The sequence below is a fragment of the Synchiropus splendidus genome, chromosome 15 (genome assembly GCF_027744825.2).
Source record: "Synchiropus splendidus isolate RoL2022-P1 chromosome 15, RoL_Sspl_1.0, whole genome shotgun sequence".
NCBI lineage: Eukaryota > Metazoa > Chordata > Actinopteri > Syngnathiformes > Callionymidae > Synchiropus > Synchiropus splendidus.
In genome coordinates this window covers 2,438,832-2,461,180 of record NC_071348.1, presented here as the reverse complement: position 1 = coordinate 2,461,180, position 22,349 = coordinate 2,438,832, and the positions used below count along the sequence as shown (strand labels likewise).

The 22,349-nt window shown below is 47.4% G+C and overlaps 5 protein-coding genes across 8 annotated transcripts; 2 read left to right on the top strand and 3 right to left on the bottom strand.

Moving 5' to 3' along the window:
• Positions 1 to 2,448: 2,448 nt before the first annotated feature.
• On the bottom strand, positions 2,449 to 6,427 carry gja1b (gap junction protein alpha 1b). Its single transcript, XM_053888266.1, has 2 exons — positions 6,296 to 6,427; positions 2,449 to 5,106 (listed from the first exon to the last, which is right to left on the bottom strand). The coding sequence occupies exon 2, from the start codon at positions 5,094 to 5,096 to the stop codon at positions 3,930 to 3,932; it is 1,167 nt and encodes a 388-aa protein (XP_053744241.1). The 5' UTR covers positions 5,097 to 5,106; positions 6,296 to 6,427; the 3' UTR covers positions 2,449 to 3,929.
• A 556-nt stretch (positions 6,428 to 6,983) lies between these two features.
• mcm9 (minichromosome maintenance 9 homologous recombination repair factor) lies at positions 6,984 to 11,563 on the bottom strand. Of its 3 annotated transcripts, XM_053844088.1 has the most exons (15): positions 11,492 to 11,563; positions 11,126 to 11,300; positions 10,806 to 10,968; positions 10,537 to 10,643; positions 10,234 to 10,440; positions 10,092 to 10,173; positions 9,698 to 9,898; positions 9,500 to 9,625; positions 9,303 to 9,422; positions 9,061 to 9,235; positions 8,785 to 8,987; positions 8,516 to 8,719; positions 8,377 to 8,459; positions 8,174 to 8,319; positions 6,984 to 8,057 (listed from the first exon to the last, which is right to left on the bottom strand). In XM_053844088.1, exons 2-15 carry the CDS (start codon positions 11,288 to 11,290, stop codon positions 7,187 to 7,189), a joined length of 2,853 nt encoding a protein of 950 aa, XP_053700063.1. In that variant the 5' UTR covers positions 11,291 to 11,300; positions 11,492 to 11,563; the 3' UTR covers positions 6,984 to 7,186. The 3 variants fall into 3 exon arrangements, 2 of the variants coding, with proteins under 2 accessions (XP_053700063.1, XP_053700062.1); XM_053844087.1 differs by having other exon boundaries at positions 8,174 to 8,459; XR_008412589.1 differs by lacking the exon at positions 8,377 to 8,459 and having other exon boundaries at positions 7,910 to 8,057.
• A 27-nt stretch (positions 11,564 to 11,590) lies between these two features.
• On the top strand, positions 11,591 to 16,174 carry LOC128746786 (centrosomal protein of 85 kDa-like). The gene is made up of 10 exons (XM_053844090.1): positions 11,591 to 12,007; positions 12,407 to 13,047; positions 13,112 to 13,194; positions 13,348 to 13,435; positions 13,498 to 13,665; positions 13,900 to 14,052; positions 14,668 to 14,822; positions 15,031 to 15,118; positions 15,231 to 15,387; positions 15,654 to 16,174. The coding sequence occupies exons 2-10, from the start codon at positions 12,472 to 12,474 to the stop codon at positions 15,791 to 15,793; spliced, it is 1,608 nt and encodes a 535-aa protein (XP_053700065.1). The 5' UTR covers positions 11,591 to 12,007; positions 12,407 to 12,471; the 3' UTR covers positions 15,794 to 16,174.
• Positions 16,175 to 16,342: 168 nt separating this feature from the next.
• gopc (golgi-associated PDZ and coiled-coil motif containing) lies at positions 16,343 to 20,756 on the top strand. Of its 2 annotated transcripts, XM_053844091.1 has the most exons (9): positions 16,344 to 16,797; positions 17,372 to 17,536; positions 17,980 to 18,003; positions 18,493 to 18,668; positions 19,201 to 19,366; positions 19,449 to 19,544; positions 19,610 to 19,774; positions 19,839 to 20,004; positions 20,122 to 20,756. In XM_053844091.1, the coding sequence occupies exons 1-9, from the start codon at positions 16,537 to 16,539 to the stop codon at positions 20,226 to 20,228; spliced, it is 1,326 nt and encodes a 441-aa protein (XP_053700066.1). In that variant the 5' UTR covers positions 16,344 to 16,536; the 3' UTR covers positions 20,229 to 20,756. The 2 variants fall into 2 exon arrangements, with proteins under 2 accessions (XP_053700067.1, XP_053700066.1); XM_053844092.1 differs by lacking the exon at positions 17,980 to 18,003 and having other exon boundaries at positions 16,343 to 16,797.
• Positions 20,738 to 22,282, bottom strand: slirp (SRA stem-loop interacting RNA binding protein). Its single transcript, XM_053844097.1, has 4 exons — positions 22,142 to 22,282; positions 21,676 to 21,734; positions 21,498 to 21,605; positions 20,738 to 20,949 (listed from the first exon to the last, which is right to left on the bottom strand). Exons 1-4 carry the CDS (start codon positions 22,206 to 22,208, stop codon positions 20,881 to 20,883), a joined length of 303 nt encoding a protein of 100 aa, XP_053700072.1. The 5' UTR covers positions 22,209 to 22,282; the 3' UTR covers positions 20,738 to 20,880.
• Positions 22,283 to 22,349: the final 67 nt, after the last annotated feature.

Here is a 22,349-nt window from a genome sequence, read left to right as displayed (position 1 = left end):
TGTGTCACGTGACTGCTCTCAGCTTGGAGTGAGCCCACAGATGAGTTGCTGGGTGCGTTGACATGAGCGACCAAATAATGACACTATCTGACTTCAGTCTGATCAGCTGTGTGTTGGCAAACAATACTGGGAAGCAGAGAATGACCTGTGGAGCGGCAGGAAGGAGGGGGAAAAGGCCCTCTGCCAACACACACACACACACATGATCACACATGAAAAATCCGCTGCAAAATCTCCAGGTGGGAGAGTGTTTCCCACAGATATCGTAGCCGGGAGGGTGTTCTTCTGCTGCCTTACTGTGTAGGAGTCTGTGTTTGACTTTAATATACTGTCCTGTCTGTGCTGCTCACTGACTCTTTCCTGAAGCTCGGATCCTTGTTGTCTCAGCAGCTTTGTCCCCACTCTTCAGACCTGAACTCCTCTGGGTAGGAAAGGGATTTACACATTGAAACGTAGAACAGAAAAGCAGTGAGAGATGTTCAAATAGAATCCCAGCATGAGCAGCTTCAGACGACAAACCTCTTCAGCTAATCTTTTATTTTGGTTACTTCAAGACAGAGTCTCGTATGTAACACTATTGTTTGTGTTTCTTTATTTAATTCTGCTTCAAACGAAGACATTCTTAGATGTAAAACAACAATTAACTGTTGGAACAACTCATTTAGTTAACCATTGATTTGGAGCACAGTTTTCAGAGGGGAACCAAAGAACTGGCTTGAGAAAACCCTTCATAAAGGGCCATAAATGCGGAGCATGTTTGTGAACGAAGTGGAGCTCCATCAAACATGCGCCGCTCGTCTCACACCCTCGTGGGAGCAGGTGATAGATTTGAACGGAGTGATGAAGAATGTAGGGACGGTTTGTGACGACAGGCTCATTCCTCCTGGCAATGAAGCAGCAAAGAATGGAATGCAATTAGCACTTATTAGAGACGACCTGGAGGAGCAGTGTCAGGCCCGGTGGCGAGTCCAAACCACAGGCTCGGGGCTATATCGGATCCTTTCACGCCTCAGGCCAAACCTGCCACTGCTGACGCTTTATAGACGACTGGACTTGGCCAGAGCTGAAGTCTGCTGCGGAGTGTAGGGAGTGTAGCCCCAAATCTGAGATGCTGATTCTCAGCCAGAGTGGGGGGAAGAGATCCGTCCACTGACGCGGGGAATAAAGTATCTTATGGTCTTGTTCTTGAGTGAGGAACACTAAGAGATAGAAGAGGTTTCAGCTGGCCGCTGCAAGGTGACCCACCAGACACCACTTGAAGAAAAACTGAACTGAGAGATCACCACGGTTTTGGTTCCTTCAACTCTTGCTCCTGCCCCAACACTCCCTGCTCCCCTCACTGTTGAGCGATGCTAGCGAATGATTGCGAATGATGACGCTTGGGTTTCAGCTTTTATTCTTTGTTCTCTTTCACCACGTAAAACATCAGATGTTTATTGAGCATGCAGAAATGCAACCTTGCCGCCGCCGAAGGTTCGATAAAAGGGTTTGTCAGGCGGTATGTAAACATTCCACCACAGCAATCTGTCAGGTTTGCTGTATGGGCCCTCGGTCATGTGTATTCACCGCTATTTGACCCAATCGGTCCCGATTCTCTGGGACATGTTTCGGTCTGAACAGTGAGACAAAATCCCATAAGGATGGATTTTTAATGATAAAAGGGATCATGTGACAATAACAAAGTGACACAGGATTTCAAGTGTCGATGCCAAACTAAATTCAACAATCACTGGAGAATCAGAGGGAAGAGCTCTCAAGGCTCACACTGGGGTTTTTTTGGGCTCATCCTGAGGATGCTCCAGTGTTTGACCAATCACACAGGACACAGGATGCAGAGGAGACTCAGTCAGGAAGTGAAGTGGGCGTCTGCGTCATTGTTATCCAAGTTCCAGTTATGAGACCACATGAACTGCACTTGGGCTGTTGGGTGATAATACTACATCAGAACACATTACACCTTCGACAGTGATATGAAGCGGAGCGGAAGTTTCCACTTATATGGCAACAAATCTCAACTTTCATGTGACATCATTTCAAGAGCAACAAATACCACCCAACCAGTCCAAACTCGGGTACATTCTCTTGATGTGCGTCACTCGATGGCACAAGGGCTGTGAGGTCTGTCCATGACGTCCCACCCTCAAGCTTCCTGTTTGCCAGACTGGACTGGGCAAACATTGGAAACACATCGAAAGCATTGGGTGTTGCTTTTTTTTTTAAATGACATTAGTCAGGGGAAATTATTTCACCATGCTTCCAGACCTCTTAAGGCTCAACAATGTATAATATATGGTGAATCTGCATTAAAAAAATATGAGGAATAATACTTAAAAAAGATAAAAAATTAGGTAAAATAAAATATGTCATCAAGCCTGGAAATAAAGGAAGAAAGAGGAAGAAGGAAATAAATGGAACAGAAGACGTGTTCAAGACCAAACCAAAGCATGATTAAGAAAAAATGATCTTTATTGGTTATCATAACATTAGAAGTACAAAGACTGGTCTTCATCATGTACACTGTCAAACAGTTGATCCCTGTGGAGAGAGGCTGTGTCTGGTTCTGCTCCACTAGCACTGAGTTGCCAAAATCAGGGTGGATTAAAGTCCTAAAATAAATTAGTAACATGTACATAACTGGTTACAGTTACATTTCTCTCTTCACAAACTCAGTGCAAACACCCACGTCGCTGCAAGTACCAATGAACTGAAGTGCAGCAACCAGCTGGGAACGAGAGCCACTTACTTTGGCGGTGGCAGAACTATGGTTAGGGCATATTACAGAGCGGCTGAATGTTGGTCCTGATGTACAGGGAGTCTACACATGTCACACTTCTAGTGTTAGACTGACTGACATTACTAAACACACACTTCTCACGCAGCAACACAACACATCATCAGTGTGAGTGAGTTGCCTTTGTTTCCACCTGACACTCATTCGCCCACAGCAGACAAAAACACAACAATAAATTCCAAGTTTCTCAGGAATAAACAGTCCAGAACTGAAAAAGGTTCCTGTTAATAAATATATTGTACGTGGGATGGTGCTTTGTTAGTGGTGGACAATGATTAGTAGTCAATTCCTGCCTCAGTGGTCAGTGTCCTGTGTGTCTGCTGGTCTGGCTGCAGCGCATCCCTTATCATGATAGTGCTGGTTACTGAAGGTTATTACTCGACTGAATGGTGTGTGTTGAAGCAGTTTCTCCATCGTGGTTGGATTGGATTTCTAAACACTAGTTACAAAGTCGCCATCTTTATTCGCAAGTATTAGAGTTCGTTGTACCGATCTATTCCACTGGACAAGTCCGGCTTTTTCTTGCTGGGTTTATGAAGTTTGAGAGAAAAGTAGAGTTTGACGGTTGGAGAGGAGCAGGGTTTCGGCCTGGACTGAGGAGTTTCACCCTCCTGGTTGGAACTGTGGGTTAGGGGCCTAAAGACTGAGGCTGACCCCAACACAAACTTCAAGCATCTGTGGGGCTCTGCAGCTCCACATTCACTCATCCGTTCTCCCATTGACATGGCTTTTGCGGTCAGACTCTTTTGACTCAGTACAATACTGAATTCCAGGTAATGGAGGCAGCCTGACAAAATATAGTGAGTGTTTTTTGGGGTGACTTTTGTCTCGTTATGTGTGGTCGGGTCGCGAGCTCAGCAGACATTACAACTGTGACTGAAGCGTTTGGGTAACAAGAACAGCGACAGCCCATGTCCAGTGTCAGATCCCTAAAATGATTCCACAATACATTCAAGCAAATAAAGTGGCAAAAGGTGGATTTTCTTTTCGAGTCAATGGTTTATTCTAAACTGCAGCACTTCCCGCCTCGCTAGCTCCAATGCAGTAATCGAGTAACAATATTGTACCTTTGACAGTGTTAGCAAACAAACGCGGAAGTGTCCTTCAACTCTCCCTTCACGGCGGCGGGAGCCCGCAGCTAGACGTCCAGGTCGTCCGGCCGGGCTCGGCTGCTCATGCGGCTGCTGGCCCGGCTGCAGGGCCTGGCGTCCATCAGAGCCAGCGGCTGCATCTCGTGTCCCGCGGTGGACGACAGCTTTTTATGCTCCTGCGTGTCGTCTGGGAAGTCAAACGCTTGAGCATGGGAGTTGGAGATGGTGCTGCCGCCGCCGTGCTGACCCAGCCGGTTCTGCTCCGTGGAGTAGTTGGCCCAGTTCTGCTCGTGGGCTTGCTTGTTGTAGTTACGGCAGGAGCCTGTTCCTCGCTCGCCTGTGGCCAGCTTGTACCCTGGCGGGGACATGGGGGAGAGCGGCGCTGTAGGGGAGGAGCATCCATTGTAATAGGTGTACTTGGAGGCGGAGAGGTCCTTCGCGGTGCCGTTTAAGGTCCCAGTCCCGGGGTAGAGTGTCGGCGGCTGCCTCCCCTTCACCCGGTCTTTGATTTGCTTAAAGAAGACGTAGAAGAGCTCAATGACGTTGAGCATCAGAGACACCAGCGAGACCACCAGCATGAAGATGATGAAGATGGTCTTTTCGGTGGGCCGCGACAGGAAGCAGTCCACCCGGTGCGGGCACGGCGAGCGCTCGCACATGTAGACGGCGTTCAGGCTGAAGCCGTAGATGTACCACTGGATCACCAGGAAGCCCACCTCGAACATGGATTTGAAGAAAATGCTGAAGATGTAGGTTCTCAGCAGCGCCCCTTTCATCTTCACTTTGCCGTGCTCCTCGATGCCGTATTTAAGCTTCTTCATTTCGATCTTTTTCAGGGGAATGTCAACGTCGCCGCCGTCGTTCTGCACGGCCTTCAGCACCTCCTCCTTCCTGTTGAGCTTCTGCTCCTTCCGGTTCAAGTAGAAAACATGCGCCAGGTAGAGGAGCGTGGGCGTGGACACGAAGATGATCTGGAGCACCCAGAACCTGACGTGGGAGATGGGGAAGGATTTGTCATAGCAAACGTTCTCACAACCGGGCTGTTGCGTGTTGCAGTGGAAGGCCGACTGCTCGTCCCCCCATGCCGACTCCACCGCCGTGCCCAGGACCAGGATCCTGAAGATGAAGAGGACTGAGAGCCAAACCTTGCCCCCTGCAGTTGAGTAGGCCTGGACCTTGTCGAGCAGACGCCCCAGAGCACTCCAGTCACCCATCTCTGGTTACCTGAGGAGGCCAGCACACAGGTTAGCATCACCACGTTTCAAGTCTCACATGAGATGGTTGACCTCCAACGCTCATTCCCAACAGGGATCAGTATATTAGCTCTGTCAAAATGACTGACAAACCAAACAGACCCAGGAATCCAGACATGAGAAATGATGAGGAAATGAGAAGAACAGAGGGGAGTTTAGAAATTACAACAACAAACCTGGCTAAAACTAGCTAATCCAATTAAGAGCAGGTCAGAAATGGAGAACTGGTTGGGGCCGGTTTAAAAGTGCTTTGGCATAAACATGCAAATCTGTGAGAAAATCCCTGACTCACTCGAAATCTCAACAAAATCTTAACTAATTGGAGGCAAAGATAATGAGTTAATGGCGTCGTGCCGCCAAAGACAACAAGGGACCAGGCGGAAAACTCTCATCGGAACATGAAGCTTCATCAGAGGCGACGGTTAAAAGTCGACCCCGAGCCCCTCCGAGTCTCTTGGACGTGATTACATCACTGGAGGGTTTTTTTTTCCCTGATCAGGTTGAGTTTTCTGCTGCTGAGAGGGAAACAGCCGAGCAGACAGGAGTGAAAACACCAAGGTAATCTGCTCATGAATGTGGACTCCATCCCCATGGTGACCGTGTTTTCTCTGGACCAAGTCTGCTCAAGTCACTGCTCCCTGTAGCTGAAACAGCCACTGACCACATCAGTGCCTGCCCTCCTTGGAAGGACTCTGATAAAACATGCATCGGCGGTTGTCTTCCAATAAAGGGGCATCAGTGAAGACGTATTGTTGGGATGTGACTCACTGGGAGTGGATTCCTGACACTTCTATATGAAGCAAAGTAAGGGGAAAAATCATACACTGGCCAGAGAAGTGGCGCCACTTTTCCGAGTGAGCGCGTTTGTCCACTGGAAAGTGACCAAGACAAAGAAGAACAATAGCGGAGTACAATGGCCCCCATAACCCCGCACAAGGCCCCCACTGATACACGAAAAACAACTTGAAAATACTTCAACTGCTGTAAAAACATGCTTCCATATTAAACACAGTTGATGTTCAGATAAATATCAGCATCTTTAGAATTGGTGTTCTGTGACTTAGGAAATCTAAACAATTATTTTCAGCACATTAATAGCGGCATTGTTAGTTACAGATGTTCGAAATATTCCTTAGATTTTGTTGAAAAAAGTTCCTCACCTGGAGACGCAGAGACTGAGAGAAGCAGCTCCGGGGAAAAAACTTCCGAGAGTCTTCCACAGAAAGTTCAAATCCAAGTTTGAAACTTGTTGAAAGTGAGTGGGACTTGTCAAACCTCCTTTATAAGAGTGCAGGTCAGCTGATGTCTACGTCAGGGCTGAAGCCCCCAGCAGGAAAGCGGCGCAAGTGAACTCACGCAGATAACTTCAGAAAACTTTTCCCTACGAGTCGTTGCGGCATCCATCCTTCACACGTCTCGTACCATATCGAGAACAAGTACATTTTAATGTTCGAGTCATCTGTGTTTCTCCTCACCGTTTCGGCATTTAACATTTGTTCTTACAGTTTAGACGTGTTAAATGGCACATTAATCCTCGCTTTTGTAGTCCATCCAGCCAAACAAAAAGCGGGCAGCACCATCTAGAGGTATAAAATAGAAACGATCGCGCGTGTCTCAGGATGAGACGCAACTCTTGTTTAGCGTTCGGATAACTGGGACAGGAATGTGTTGTTGTAGATGTGGAATTGAGAATTTATATAACGACTTACCTTTAATTTAACTGCAGGAAAATACTCAGAATATGTAGATGATTTCATCAAAATCCAGTTTAAATCTCAATGGAAAAGGAGGTCAAATTATTATTATTTATACAAATTATAATGACAATAACAATACAAATCACTGAAACGATATATATATATAATATGTTTTGAAACAATAATGACAGAGAGCTCTATGACAAGCTTCCTCTCTGATAATCTGTGCATTCATATTTCTTTTAATAAACTAATAATCTGTTCGGAGACCGACAACAGCAGATTTGTTTTCTCAAGCACAGAAAATGAGTTAACGAAGAAAGACAGGGCCAGAGTCACAGTGCTGCAGCTTCCTTACTTCTTGGACTCACTTGTGCCCACAAAAGAGAACCTGGAGAGTTTTTGTTGCGCAGAAGAAACAACAGTAGCTACATTCACACTTGACGGCGGAGAAGTACGGTTCAGAAGAGCGTTGGCAGCGTCACGTGGCTCAGACACCGCATCACCTCCTCGAGGCGACTGGAGGGTCACTTCGTTTCTCGCACTAGGGGGAGCTATTTTGTTAATTCTTCTTAATGCATTCGATAAAGAGGCTTGATCCTTTTTGTCCTTGCAATTGTTTGGTTCTCCATTTGTGATGAGGGACGAGGAAGACTCGCCTGAGCCACTCGCTCTCCAGCTGCACTTCTGTCTCGACTTGAATTCAAAGTTTTTTAACATGGCATTCACATTGTTGGAGTTGTGGCTTCCATCTTCTGCAGTGCAGGCAGCAACCCCGACACAAACTCCACCTCCCGCACCATCCCTCAGGCTGCTCACTCTTCTCTTCTGAAGACTCTTTGAAACCTTCACAAGAACACAATTAGGAAACCCTGAAGGTCCAATCTCAGTCTCTCCCTTCTCTGGCGCTGGACCATGGTCAGTAACTTCAGTATGTTTCCGTTTGGTCCCTCTGGCAGAGAGGTCCGGTCCCTCACTCCCCGACTTTTCCGTCTGCCGATTAGAAGCCTTTGGATTTGTGTCGATCTCTTGTGTTGATGTAACTGCCGGAGGTGTGATATCACCAGGCGACAGCAAGGTAAAGGAGTCAAGCCAGGTCAGGCTCTTCTCTGACACCTCTGGATCCTTGTCTGCACTACGTGGCGACGATTTGTCCACACAGCTATTTGGCTGAGAGTCAGCGGGTCCAGCTGAGCAAGAGGCCACCGACAGGTTCCTCCCCAGGCTGCAGGGACGACACGGAAATAGAAGCTAACAATACACGTGTGAACCAGGTGCACCAGCGATGACGACCCTCAAATTCAACATTGCAGAGCTCCCAAAGTGAGCAGAGATACTGACCTGGCCAGTCGTTCCACTTCGTTCTGAAGCAGCTCAGTGAGACCCAGGCCCTGGAGGACGATCTCACACTGGGTTTGGTACTGCTGCCCCGGGTCGTCAGGGAATGTGGTGAGTGTGGCATTAACGTTCCCCAGCAGGCCACCGCCCTGAAAGTGCGGGAGGAGTGAGTCAGAGTAGAGCGGAAGCAAGTCACCTCTCTTCACCTGCATGGAGCACTCCATGACGGAGACGGCCATCACCGCGTCCTCCACAGACACCGTCTCTCGGTACATGAGCCTGGCATGAGCTTAGGACGAGCCATGGTCAGAACATCAGCGTCTGCAGGTGGGTTTAGGTCTCTACCTTCAGCGAGTCTGCTCAGGCTCTCCAGCATGCGGATGGTGGTGCGCGCTGCGTTGCGACTCTCTCGCCGCCTCTGCAGCTGATAGTATCGAGTCAGGATGAGGTTGGCCTCCTCAGACACCTGCGGCTGCAGGCGCTTGATCAGGCTGAAGTAGGCCTTCATTTTCTCCATGGGCCACAGGCTGCTGGAGTCAGAGGGAAGCCCTTGACACAAAGAGTTCTCAGGTTAGCAGCGGCATCCTGGACCTGGCTGGGCCAAGGCTCGGTACCTCGATCCTGCAGAATGAAGGAGGAAATGACCCGGTCCCACTCGGCGTTGTTGGTGTCCAGCAGGATCAGCACCAGGTCGAAGCGGCTCAGGAGCGGGCTCGCCAGGGCCACGTTGACCGACAGCGGCTCCTTGGGATCATAGCGACTTTTCGGGTTGGTGGCAGCCAGGATGGTGGTTCTGGTGTTGAGCTTGCACACCATTCTGCAGAGGAGAGGAGGTGCAAGCCCAGTGATGATGTGGTCGGCCAGAGAGTGGGCGGATCCTCGGCTCATACCCAGCTTTGGCCACACTGATGGACTGTTGCTCCATGGCTTCATGGATGCTAATGCGATCGTGCTCTTTGATGCTGTTGAACTCATCGATGCAGCACAGGCCTCCGTCTGACAGAACCAGAGCTCCGGCCTCCAGGTGCCACTCCCCGCCTTCCTTCACCGCAGCCACAGTCAGTCCTTGAGGAGGAAAACAAGTGCAGCATCGGACCCCAAGCTCAATGTCCAAGGTCAGAATGCAACTCACCGGCATTAGTGGAGCCAATCCCAGCTGTTAGCACGGAGCGAGGAATGATTTTAGCAGCGTACTTCAAGAACTGGGACTTGCCTGTGCCAGGATCACCAACCAGCAACATGTGACATTCACCTGGGGCACACACAGTTTTCAAACATCAGAACCCATCCTCCCACGTCTGCATCACTGCAGCAGGGAGAAAATGCCACCTCTGATTTTGGTTCCGGATGGGTCCCTTCTCTGAACCCCGCCAGCCAGCACCATAGCTACCGCCAGTTTGACCACATACATACCAAAGACTTGAGGACACAGACTCAACAAGATCTGGTTTCTCCCTGCAAAGATAACAGGGTCTTTCACTCCGGATCAAATAATTTCAGAAGACAGAGGTGCGTCACGTGACGTACCTGTGAAAGGGTCATATTTGTGGCTTTCCCAAAACTCCTCAAATTCTTTCTGGACGTCTTCCGTGAGTAACGACAACGCCCCCTGCTGGTTGCTGACTTCAATATTGTTGGACTTAAGAACCAGCTCGACGTCACACCGTGCGCCTTCGAAGAAGGGCTTCCAGCGCTGGCTTATCACTCCGTACACAGTGACGTCATCGCCTAGAAGACGCATGAAGAACATGATGCAGTGAACGTGGAGACGCTCTCAGTGCTTCTCATAATAAGGAAAATTATGTCATCATTTCTGAGGAAAAAAATCCACTTGGTTCATTAAAAATCTTACTACAAATAAAACCACAGTAGTCTTGGACCTTTGGGAATTAAATCCAGATCCGGAGATCCAAACCCTTACCAGACTTACAGGTGTCGACCAGGTCATCCTCCAGAACAACCACCATGGAGCGAGGAATACTGCCCATCGCCAGCCTCTGCACCTGAGCATCTCAGCAGATCTCAGCAAAAATGAAGGGTGGGACACAACAAAAAGCAGGTACCTGCTCTTGAATCTTAATCTCCTGGTAGTCCTTGCACGCTGCAGGAGCAGAGCTATCAGACAGACAGGTGAATTTGAAGGAATTGCAGGCATCAGGACTCGGGCAGGTGAGTGGTGGAGTGAAGGAATAAAACTGTTCAAAATCAGCCTTGAGTGTAAAAACATGGCGGCACTTGGCGCACATGTAGTCACGTTCATTTTCAAGGACCTGTTGAAGCACAGGTGAATGCATGAGCAGCATGTCGATGAAGAATTATGGCCTCTTTATTGGCGCTTGTTATGAGGAAGCAAACCCCACTTTTACCTTTGGCACAGTGGTCCGTATGACGGTGCCGGTGATGGACAGGAAGTGTCCTGCATCCCTGCAGTGAGGAATCGTGTCTCTGGTGAGCTCTGGACAAACTGGCAGACCTGTAAAAGAAGGGCAACATTTTAACCTGTCACTTCACTTCTAAATATTTATTTCTTCAACATAGTCTTCAGAACGAGCTTGGGAAAATGTCGACGATATTAGCTTCTGTTTCAGTGTTATTAACATCATGTAAAGTATCTTGATCATATTTGAGCACGAACCCGTGATGCGTGTGTGAAGAGTCTGTCGTGGTTTCTGGTCCTGTTTCCAACGCCCAGATGAAGACACGGTGTTGTTCATAAACAGCTCCTTAGCTGTGTTTTGCAGCTCCTCATCAAATAAGGCCAAGACTTCCTCTGGAAAGGCATTGAAATAGTTGCCGACCTGGAGTTTACAGAGAATCACAGAAAAAAACTAGACTGTATGATGTTGACCACAGTTTCACTTAAATCTCATCCGAACATCACGTGTTTGTGGAAAACAAATGAATGTTTTAATTCGTAACGTGTCCCTTCCCTTGATCTCTTCAATCCGAACTTACCTCCATACTTGCTTCAAACAGCGTCATTGCATTGACGACCACAGGATGATGGGTCTCGTCATCCGGTTTGGAAATGATGCGGGTGATGTCATTCAGGTGATGCTCCGCCAGGTAAGACTTGAACAACTGGCTGACCGTGAGCTTCTGCTCCGCGTTAAGAGACATTGTGACGGACCTGGAGCGGAAGGGACACAGATTCACAGCGACACGCGGTTTAAACCGCTAGCATTAAACACGCTTTGATTAAGACACGTTTTCCTTCGGGACTGCAGACGACGGATAAAGGAAAAAAACCGTCCTGACATGATCCAAAAACCAAAACATTTCATTTCAATCCGAATCACAGCTCAGACAAACGTCACTTACTTTTGAAAATAAGGAGTTTACCACCGCAAGCTTCAACGCGGTTCGAGTTCCGCGCGCTGTGTACGTGATGACGTGTAACGTGTCGTCCTATCCGGGTTGCGTCGACTACTTCCGGTAATTCCTTGGACACTTCTGCCTCCAGAGGCGAATATTCCACATTGCACTGTCACGGATTCCTTAGTATTGACGTCAGCAAGACCCAAACCAACGGATGATATGAATCTCGTCTACATTAATTGCTGACATAAATCGAGCTCAATCGAATACAGTTCTTTTCTCGTAGCAGCACCAGTATTATGCTAATCGACCGAAGAGGACGTTGTTTCAAAATCAAAACACTGCTGCCCGAGGACTGACAAGCGGCTTGTAAGCTACATTCCGATGACATTGGGGGTATTATTTTTCAATTATTTTTGACTGGGGCTTCTGAATTTTGGGCTCCACGCATCGAATTGAATTCATTCATTGATAAATGATGCGCAGCTGACAGCAGGAGGACGTGCGCATCAGTGGCAGGTGAGACGTTGTTGAGTGTGTCAGTATTTGTGACCAGAACAATTCTGTATACAGAGAGAAGAATAGGCGTGTGAACAATGTGGCGCTACTCTTGTGGGCTCTGGTCACCAATGTGTTCCAGTCCCTTCACTGCTCTTATTTACGGTCGTTTTATTTTGGCATTGTAACGGTTCCCTGAACAGAGGAAGAGAGATGAATCAGTGTTTTGATTGTCTGTTGATAAAGAAATAAATTGTATCGAAAATGGGAAAGAAAATCGGGGAACTACTTTTCGAAATCCGGACGTTATAATAAAGAAAACAGAGGCATATTAATTTACCCATAATCTGCATGAAAATCAATAAATACAAAGACAGGTGGTGTCTGATACTCATGGTATTTTTTAATATATTGATGCAGGTCAATTCCCATCAAGGTCGGTCCTCCTCACTCTCCTGCTGCCTGCTCCACATACCTTTGACTGGATGAGCAAGTGCTTACAGTCGGCCATGTCCCCCATGCACACGCTCGGCTCGTCCAGTCAGGAAGATCGACTGATTCCAAGGTGGTCTTCTTTGTCAAAGTTGTCCTCTGGTTCTGAGCTCAGTGTAGCAAGGACATTAAACAGTCCAATATCACAAGGTTCTCTTGACAGAAGTCTGAGACGTTACTGCAGCAAAGCATCTCATGGCTTAACGCCTGACCTGTATTCAGTGCCTAACTTCCTCTGCAGCAGCCTGCAGCTTCAGTCACCCCGCCACTCAAGGTCATGCAGGCAAGTGTCCTCAGCCCTGTCCTCACCTGTAAGGTTCACAGGCCCTACGTCCTTCATAGAGTCCAGCCCAGGTAAAGGATCTGCAGGGAAGTCACTAAGTCAACACCCAAATGTGGAGTCCCCTATCAAGCCTGCGACTCGGACTGAGATGTGGCTGGTGGAGCAAATGGAGCACAGCTCCAGAATGAAGAGCGGAATGGAATTTGGCTGGAGCACTGATGCTGGAACAAGATCCTCTGGTGGAATGCTGTGGAACAGACACGGCGAAAAGCCAGCTTTTACACAGGTCAGGTGGAAGTGAGGGAGCTTGGTAGCGTCGGTGTTGGAAGGTCACTGTGCTATTTTTGCAGATGCTCACGGGCACCCCTCCATCGATGAACGTGTTGAAGATCAGGGAAAGGCTGCTGAGAGAGCGAGAACTTGAAATTAATAGGTAAACAACAGCTCTGGTTTGAGCTTAAAAGAAAACATGGTCTTGCATTCTCACTTGTTTCTAAACAACAACAATTGCATTAGTATAAACAAAGAAGAAGATCAAGAAACCATCCATTTTCTTGTTCCTCACTTCCTACATTTTCCCCATCAGACAGAAACAGAAGATCCTCCACCTCCACACACGGATCAGAGAGAACGAGCTCAGCGCTCAGCAGGTTCTGCAGACTTTGAGCTCGAAGGTAACGGTTTCTCCACAGCGGTAACTCATTGTCTCTGTAGCTTACATCTCTCTGACCTGCAGGACGTCTCGAGGGAAACACGCCTCTATCGGCCTTCTGATCTGCTTCTCTGTGACGAGGAATCTGACAGGAAGCTGGCGCTGGCTGAACTGGAAGTTTTGCAGTTGAATGAATTGTGCGAACAAGTTACTGAGAAATACACGGCTGATGTCAAGAAGCTAGAGGAAAAGGTAGCGGACCCGCCAAGCGTGCGTGATGATAAAGGACATCATGTTTAAGTGCATTTCTTTTCCACAAACTTCAAATGGCACCAAACTACTGTGTAAAAAGGCTGCAAATAGAGTTGAAGAATATGCTAACACAGACAGATAGTGAGCTATACAGATGCCTGCCATGAAGGTGAATGGCTCCTGGTACATGTGTTGCTGCTAGCTGTTCCACTGTGATGGTTTTCTGCACGGTAGGTTCAGACACGGGATCGATACATCAGCAGCATGAGGAAGAAGTGCCAGAGGGAGAGTGAACAGAACCAAGAGAAGCAAAGGCGGATTGAGACGTTGGAGAAATACCTGGCTGATCTGCCAACGCTGGATGAAGTGCAGGTGGAGACAGTACAGGTGACTGGACTCATGAGGATCAGCCATCCTTCACATATGATCAGCTGCCATTCTCAGGAAGAACACAAGTTCCTGCTCCACTGATCACACTGATGCACAAGACACGTGGCAGCTAGGATGAGAACAACAACAACAAACATGGAGGAATCCCTGAACAAAAGCAAACATAAGCAATCTGTTTGCTTTTGTTCAGGGATGTTTTTCGCTACACATTGGCCAGGGTTTCCACTACTGTGAATGGACTTGAAATTCTTATAAAATTGAAATTCTTATACATATTATTATACGTATACATTATACACTTATACATAATATATTCAAGAAAAGAACTTTAGTTTAAATAAGGTGATATAAAAACTTGAATATAGCTGCCATCGTGATTTATTGTGCTATTGTCAAACTGGTGTAAAATAAACAACAAATGTATGTATGGGTCCATCATTTGATTCAGTAATATGCCAAATTCATTCAAATTGAAAAATGCAGCTTCTTATGGCAAATATTCGAATACATTAAATAAAGCGATTAATTGAGATTAATTAATCCCACTAGATTATTTTTTTTAATCGAATCCTACCCCTAGTTAATATGTAACCCGTGTGTTTGTGTTTGCAGCTGCAAGAAATGCAACACAAAGCCACGGATCTTGAAGTAACGGTGTCTCAGTTACAGAAGAGTCTCAAGGAGGGAGTTGCTCTGCTGAAGGAGAAAGATGAGAAGATTAAGCAACAGGCCAAGAGAGAGAAGGAGCTGAGAGCATCAGTTCACAGGTATCACCCACATTTGGAGGGATGATGCTGGAGATGGAACCGCACCCTCACGTCTTGTTCTTGTTTGAATCATCACCGTGATTTTCAGTGATTCACTTTGCTTTACCATTGGGACGATGTCAATGTGGTGACTAACCCTCTGGGCAAGTATAGCTGCACAAGTCTGCACACACACACATTAACACTCTTAAATATTGGATTTTTTCAGGCTGCAGCAAAGAGTGCAGGAGTGTTTGGCAGATGGGGTGAGGATGCCCATCAGTAGGATGCAGCTGACCACGGACGAGCAATGCGAGGTGAGACACACTGCACCAACATCCAAGGCTGTGTGTGTGTATGTGTGGCTTCGTAATGGTGCTGCCTGCCTGGTCAGAGAGACCTAACAATGTTTCCTGTTCTGAAAACTAGCTTCCGCCGTCTCAATTCCGCTGTGAGATGCCAGAGGTGGGGGAGCTTCTCAGTGAGATGTCCCTGTGCTTGCTTGACCTCCGAGCCCTTTGTAGCATTTTGACTCAGCGGGCTCAAGGCAAAGAGCTCAACCTCTCGCTGCTGCTGGGCATGAAGTGTAAGTGGAGCTTTGCAGCCGCTAACAGGCTTTCATCAGTGTTTCCTGGGACAATTTCACTCCAACTTTTATGACTTCAAAAGCAGCTGTTGTTGCCTTGTACCTAGCATTAAATAGTAACTGCATAAAGCAACATTTAAGATTCATTTCATACCCCTCTTCCTCTGTCCACACTGCTACTGAGCAGTCTGAGCATAGAGGACGTTATTGTTCAAAATAATACACGATTGTGATGACTGTGACTAACGTCTTTTTATTATTTTCAGCACTGAATGTTTCTTCTGAAGAGAGTGAATGCAGAGATGCTGTGGAGGAAGAAGTGAATTTCAGGCTGCTGGAGGTGGACAAATTGAGGAGGGACATCAATGAGCTGAGGAAGAGTGTGTCAGACTACGGTTGTCACTGATGCCTATTGTGGCGCACAACATGTCACTGATGCAAGGCAACTGCTTTTTCTCCAAAACAACAGCAATAAGAGGAACCATGTCCTTATGCAACTCATCCCGCTGCATTCTTTCTTGGCTTGACTACATTTAAAGACCTGTTTCACTGCTTCACATGGGATGTGTTGCTCAGCATGTTGGTAATAAAAGCCCTCTCCAATGGAGTAGCTCCTGTTGTTTCCAAAAAAATACCTGATCAATACCACAACTGCACCAAAATCACTTTGGGATTCTGGGTTTCACCTCACAATTTGATCATTTATCAGCATGTACTGGTGCGTTAAGTCTATATTTCAGTGGAAGTTGCTCTTGTTTTTTCTCATTTGACCTCGAAGCATATCGTTTTATGACTTGACAGGTTCATTAAATGCTCTGCTGTGGGAAGATGAAAGGCGGTGTTTGGGATTCAAAAAGGAAGAAGTCAAGAAGACCGCCGAGGCCAGTGTGACCTGCGGGGGCGCTAGTGTGTCTGAGCTTATCTGTCATGTTGAGTTTTAAGATAACGAAGAAGGATCTCAGCAGGGTTGGTGACTTCCTGGTTTGACATTTCAGTATCGACAGCGAATGTTCTTTGCCCAATGTAGAAAGTGAGGGCTCTGAAAACGTGTGGCGGCTTTTCTTTTACGCGTCATCGCATTTGTAAACAGGAAACAGCGCAAAGAAACCAAAGCTATCGCGTTAACGCTCGAGCTAGCGGGATAGAACTATGGCTGCCTCGGCTAGTTGCTCCCCGGTGGGCCATAACACAAGTCTCGGCACCGGAATGTCAATGTTCCGCTGGCTGGAAGTGTTGGAGAAGGAGTTTGACAAGGCTTTTGTGGATGTGGATCTTTTGCTTGGAGAAATCGATCCGGATCAAGTGGACATTACATACGAAGGTCGACAGAAGATGACAAGTCTCAGCTCCTGTTTCGCACAGCTCTGTCACAAAACCCAAACCGTTTTCCAACTCAACCACAAACTGGAGGTTAGTAACGCCTTTGCTAATTATCCTGACCAAAGATATTGTAGCTCCAGGATCAGAGTAACTCTTCCCTTTGTGGGTCCTATGGGAGCTTCGTTTCCCCTCCCGCAGCTGTGATATGGTATTTCAGCATATTATTCTAGTAGATTTGGACTTAAACGCCACAGCCAGCGGGAGTTTCTCTGGAGGTTCTAGACCAGTCAGGGGTTCGCTGATCTTGACCTCTCTGATCTTATACACCGACGGGTTTCTCCAGCCTGATGGCATTGGCACTGGAAACGGAACCGTCACGGATGAAACAGTAGCATGTGGTTGATAAAGGATGAATAAATAATTCCTGTGACTAGTACAACTGCTTCCATCGGCTGTTCAGTTTCATGCAATTGCAATGGATCCTCCAAAGAGGCTCGAATGAAGTGATGTGGTCCACATTGGTTGTGTGGATTTTTATTTTCTTAAAAACTAAGAACCCCCAACTTCAGTTTTTTTATTTTGCGTTCATGAAAGACATTGGTGCCGGGGCTGCTCTGTGATTGATTAGCTGTTTACATGTGCTGGTTTTTCCTCTCACCTTAAGGCTCAGATCCTGGACCTGCGCTCCGAGCTCACCGAGGCTCAGGCGGAGCGAGCCGTGGTGGAGCGGGAGGTCCACGACCAACTGCTGCAACTCCATGCGCTGCAGCTGCAGCTTCATGCTAAGCATGGTCAACCTCAAGAATCAGATGCCATCAAAGACAGACTGGTGAGTTTGTTGCCTATTTCCTGTTCCAAACATCACAGTGAGTAGTCAGTGATCCAAAGGGGGCGTAATTTCTATGCTGGCTGCTCGTTTGCACCTGTGCGTCTCTGATTCTTCAGGTAAATAATAGAGTTTGCACTCCAAATGTGAATGTGATGTCAAAAAAGCATCAGTTTGACTGGGAACCTCATTGTTTGAGAGATTGTTTGAAAAATGAGTGGAATCAGCAGCTTTCCCTCCAGCTTTCGTGGCGCGGGCTGCCATGCATGAGATTCCTCACTGTCGTATTGATCTGATGGCTTCTTGTTTTTCCCGCTCTACAACTTAACACTAATGTTTCTCTCTCATGACCTGCCACTTTTATTGAACTTGAATTCCAGCTGATGCTTGATGTGACGTTTTTCTAATGATTTCTTTTTCTTCCTCTGCTGATTCTTCTTCAAAAGCTTGTACCAGCAATGAAAGATTTGGTAAGTTTATATATCTGCTCACAGCCTCTTTAAATAACACACATTTCTTCTATGTTGTTGCGTTTTAGTCCAGCGATCATATTAACCTCTAATATGCTTTGAGCTCACGGTACTGACCCTTGCTATTGTGGTCACATGTGTTGCTGTGGTCTGCGTTGCATGGGCAAGCTCATGTCTCACACCGTTGGAGTTTGTGTCTTCCTGTGCCTGTTTTAACAGTTTTCCTATCGTGGTGCGTCATGTGTTTGAGGTGTAGTTCACGACAACCTTATAATTTATCCAGAGTCAACTCAAATGTTCACAATTAACTTTTAATTCAGGCAGAAAATATTTTTCCATCAACTTGATGTCATTGAGCAGCAGCAGAAGCCACACCTGTGCTCTGTGGACACAGAAAGAGGGTTAAAAACCGAGAGCTCCACAACTGTGGATAACACTTATCAGCGGCTTTCTTCTCTGTGCCTTCTCAATATTTCCTGGGATCAACAGGAGCAGGAGCTGGAGGCCAGCAAGAAGGAGAAGCTGGCTGAGGCCCGAGTGGAAGGAGAAGCCAAACTGTACAGGAAGGAAAACGAAGCCCTTCGAAAGCACATTGCTGTCCTGCAGGCTGAAGTGTACGGAGCTCGACTGGCTGCTAAATACCTGGACAAGGAGCTGGCTGGACGGTAACAAGACGCCTCAGATGTTGGGTCAACAGCACGCAGATGTTGAGTGTGGTTGTATTATCGATTACAATATGCAAAAATACCAAAAAAATCCTGAAGTATGATCATGAAAGGGTCAAATATTTGACATTTATGTTCCGCCACAGTGCTTTGTCCTGTACAATACAAGGTTTCTTTTAAGATACGCAGCGGCCTCCTCCTTCCATCTTCAGTGGCTGCACAATGGCACTTCCCCAGCGACGTCTGTTTTCTCAAGCTCCATCAACACCTTTATTCTGGCAGTTTTACTGCTTTGTTTTGGCCGTTACCATGCACAGTTCAAATCCCTCTGAACTGATCTGTGTCTCAATAACGTCTGGATGAGAGCCTCAATACTAATGGCCCTCAGATTTGTCTATATTACCAATGAGCAGCAAGCTGGATGGGCTTCCTGCAGTTATGATGCGGAATCGAGTGGGTGTTTTCACAACCAACCAAATAAGGATTGTCCATCTCAAACTGATATGAAGAATATCTGAAATGTCTCTGATAGGGTGCAGCAGATCCAGCTGCTCGGCCGAGACATGAAGGGACCCGCGCATGACAAACTGTGGAACCAGCTCGAAGCTGAAATCCACCTCCATCGCCACAAGACCGTGATTCGAGCGTGCCGGGGGCGCAACGACCCCAAGAAGCCCCTCCCCTCACCTGTGGGTCATGTGAGTACCCAACTGGAGTTAGCACTTTCCACACAATAAAAGGTTCAGGAAATTGACATGGACTACCCTGTTGTGACCTTAGGACCCAGACATGCTGAAAAAAACGCAGGGAGTGGGTCCGATCCGAAAGGTGGCGCTTGTCAAAGAAGACCACGAGGGTTTGGGCATCTCCATCACGGTGAGAATGTGGCACGAACTGACTGTGAACCTTCAATAATCTACTCTGATTTGTTGTCCTCACAGGGTGGCAAGGAGCACGGCGTTCCCATCCTGATCTCTGAGATCCACCCGGGCCAGCCTGCAGATCGCTGCGGAGGCCTCCACGTTGGAGATGCAATCCTGGCCGTCAACAGCATCAACCTGAGAGACGCCAAGCACAAGGAGGCCGTCACCATCTTGTCCCAGCAGGTAACCATCCACCTGCTCTCCGGGCGCCCGGCCTCAGTCCCACATCTCGTCCTGTCTGTCCCAGGGGGGTCAGATCGAGTTCGAGGTGGTCTATGTGGCGCCGGAGGTGGACAGCGATGACGAGAACGTGGAGTACGAAGACGACAGCGGCCATCGATACCGACTTTACCTCGATGAACTAGAGGCCGGAAGCACAGATCCTCCATGCCACACTTCCGCATCACTACAAGGCAGGTTTTGCTCACAATCCTTCTCCATTAACATAGGAGTCATGCATGTGCTGCGGTAATAGTCGATGGCAAAAATGAATCATTCAAACTGTAATTTTTTTGGGCATCAACCTGCAGGACAAGAGAAGATTTCCCTCAGCAATGGGGCGGAGCATGCAGACGCGGGGGCCTCCAGGAAGACCAGCGCGGAAGAGAGTCCACAGAAGCATCCGGACTCTGACTGATCCTGAGTGTTCCCCTCCCTGACTACTGAAATGATCACGTCCCTATGAGCTCCTACTTTTCTTGTGTTGTGTGTTCGTTCAGGTCATGAAACCATGGACTGAGGTCGAAGTGGCGATGCCGTTTTTTTTTTTTAAACTTGGTTACTGGCTCTGGAGGTGGATGACAGTCCTGCTGCATGTGCATTTGCTGAGATCAGGTGGGATGTATAGCACATCATTGGACACTCAGTCAGTCTGTGGCACTCATGGACGTTGGTAGCGCCCCCTTCAGGATGGAGTATTGCAGTTGCATGAAAACGGTCCCAGATGTTTCCTTTGTTAGTGGGACTCAAGCTGCTGCTGCGGTTACAGGGGTGCGAGCGAGTCTTGGAGTCCTGACTGTGTTTTCCTGCAGTCGTATGCAAATAAATGGTGCCAGTGAACACTAGGATCATAGGAGGCTCAACACTCGTGCTCATACATTTTAAATCTGTTTTCCCTTCTCATTTAGAGGATAATAAACACTTCTGACCTACTGTGTAAACATTGTTTGAGGAGTCTTGAGCGTAATTTATTGGAACATTTCTTTTATAAACAGACAACAGGTGATGAGAACAAGGGTTGTAATGGTACAGGTGTAGTTGGCAGACTGCCTCATGAGGACACCAGTGTTTCAGTCGTCCTCAGGACTCCTGCTCGACTTCTGGCCAGCAATGGGCCGCCTGTTCCTCTGGACCTGCAGCTGCAGTTAAACACAGATTAGTGTCTCCAATAGAAACTCGTTTCTATTGTGCGCACAACACAATGCATGCAGACATAAACAGTTGTCCCGTTCATATCCTAAAAGATGAGAGGTCACGGGGAGGAATACTACTGTTACAGCAGCGCCCCCTAGCAGGGAATGTGACCAGAAGATTCCTGTTTAAGAGGACTTCTTCATTCTCTGCGGGAGAAGAGGAAACTGATGTGATAATGCAGTTTGAAGGCAGCGCTTTTCAGGCTAGTGAAGTCCTGACTCTAGCAATGGTGACTGGGGTCTTGCATCCCCGGAGCAACACAACATGACCAGCTCTCTGGCGAGTCCTTTCAGTTTTCCACATGTTGAACGCAGCGATCGATACGAGTTGAAGTTAGTCACCTCGGTCTCATGTTGTCATGATCAAAACTATGTGAGTCAATAACACGAAACTATTAAAGTTGTTATAAAGTTGTCTGTTATAACCCCAACTTCACATAGAGGAACTGTGTTTTCACACAGGAGGATTTGGGTAAATGGAGATAGACTGTTACCTTGGTGTTCTCAAGGATGTGTGGGTCCTTCTGCAGGGCGTTGTTCAAGCTCTCCTCTGTGGAGAAGGTGACCCAGCAGAAGCCTCTGTGAAAACCAGTGTCCTTGTCCTGTGAAGAAGCCACAGCTCAAGCGTGGTCTACAGTCACCACAGGTGCACACAGTGGGGAAGAAACTCACAAAGGGAAGGAGACATCGCTTGACGTTTCCGAACTGTCCAAAATATTCCCGAATCTCTTCTGCAAAAAAAGTAAGACGCAGATTATGAACAGATTCTAAATATTTAAGACTGACAGCTTCCAACTTGTGTTGAAGTGTAAGGCATGATTTCGAATGACAATACGCGGAAAATATCGAAGAAAAGTTGGTCGAAAATGTTATTTCAGAAGTGAAATGAGTCCTGCCACAACATGGCACACGACATGCGTGATCGTATCGTGATGTGATAAGCAACACTATGGCTGGCTCACGGACGGATGTACCCCATTCTAGCTTCAAAGTTGTAACATAATCGGTCGGTAATTCACCATGAACATCGGAGGTTAATGCGTGCCCTTGGCAGGCAAGGGACGAGGAACCAGGGAACATGGCATCAACCTCTTGTCAAAGAAAAAAGAACAAAAACGCAAACTGGATACGAACTTACTGGTAGCTAGTGTCCATGGAATTTTAGAAACGAACAACTCGAAAACCTTTTTGGACGATGCTGCCATACTGAGACGAGAGTGGCCAGAGCGTGTCTACCTTGTCACCTCCGTACTGTTTTCACTCGAGCCACGACGGTCGCCGCACGCATGCGCGCAGCTGCGCAGTGGCGTATACCGTGTTTATACGGCAGCCCAACAGGGACAAAC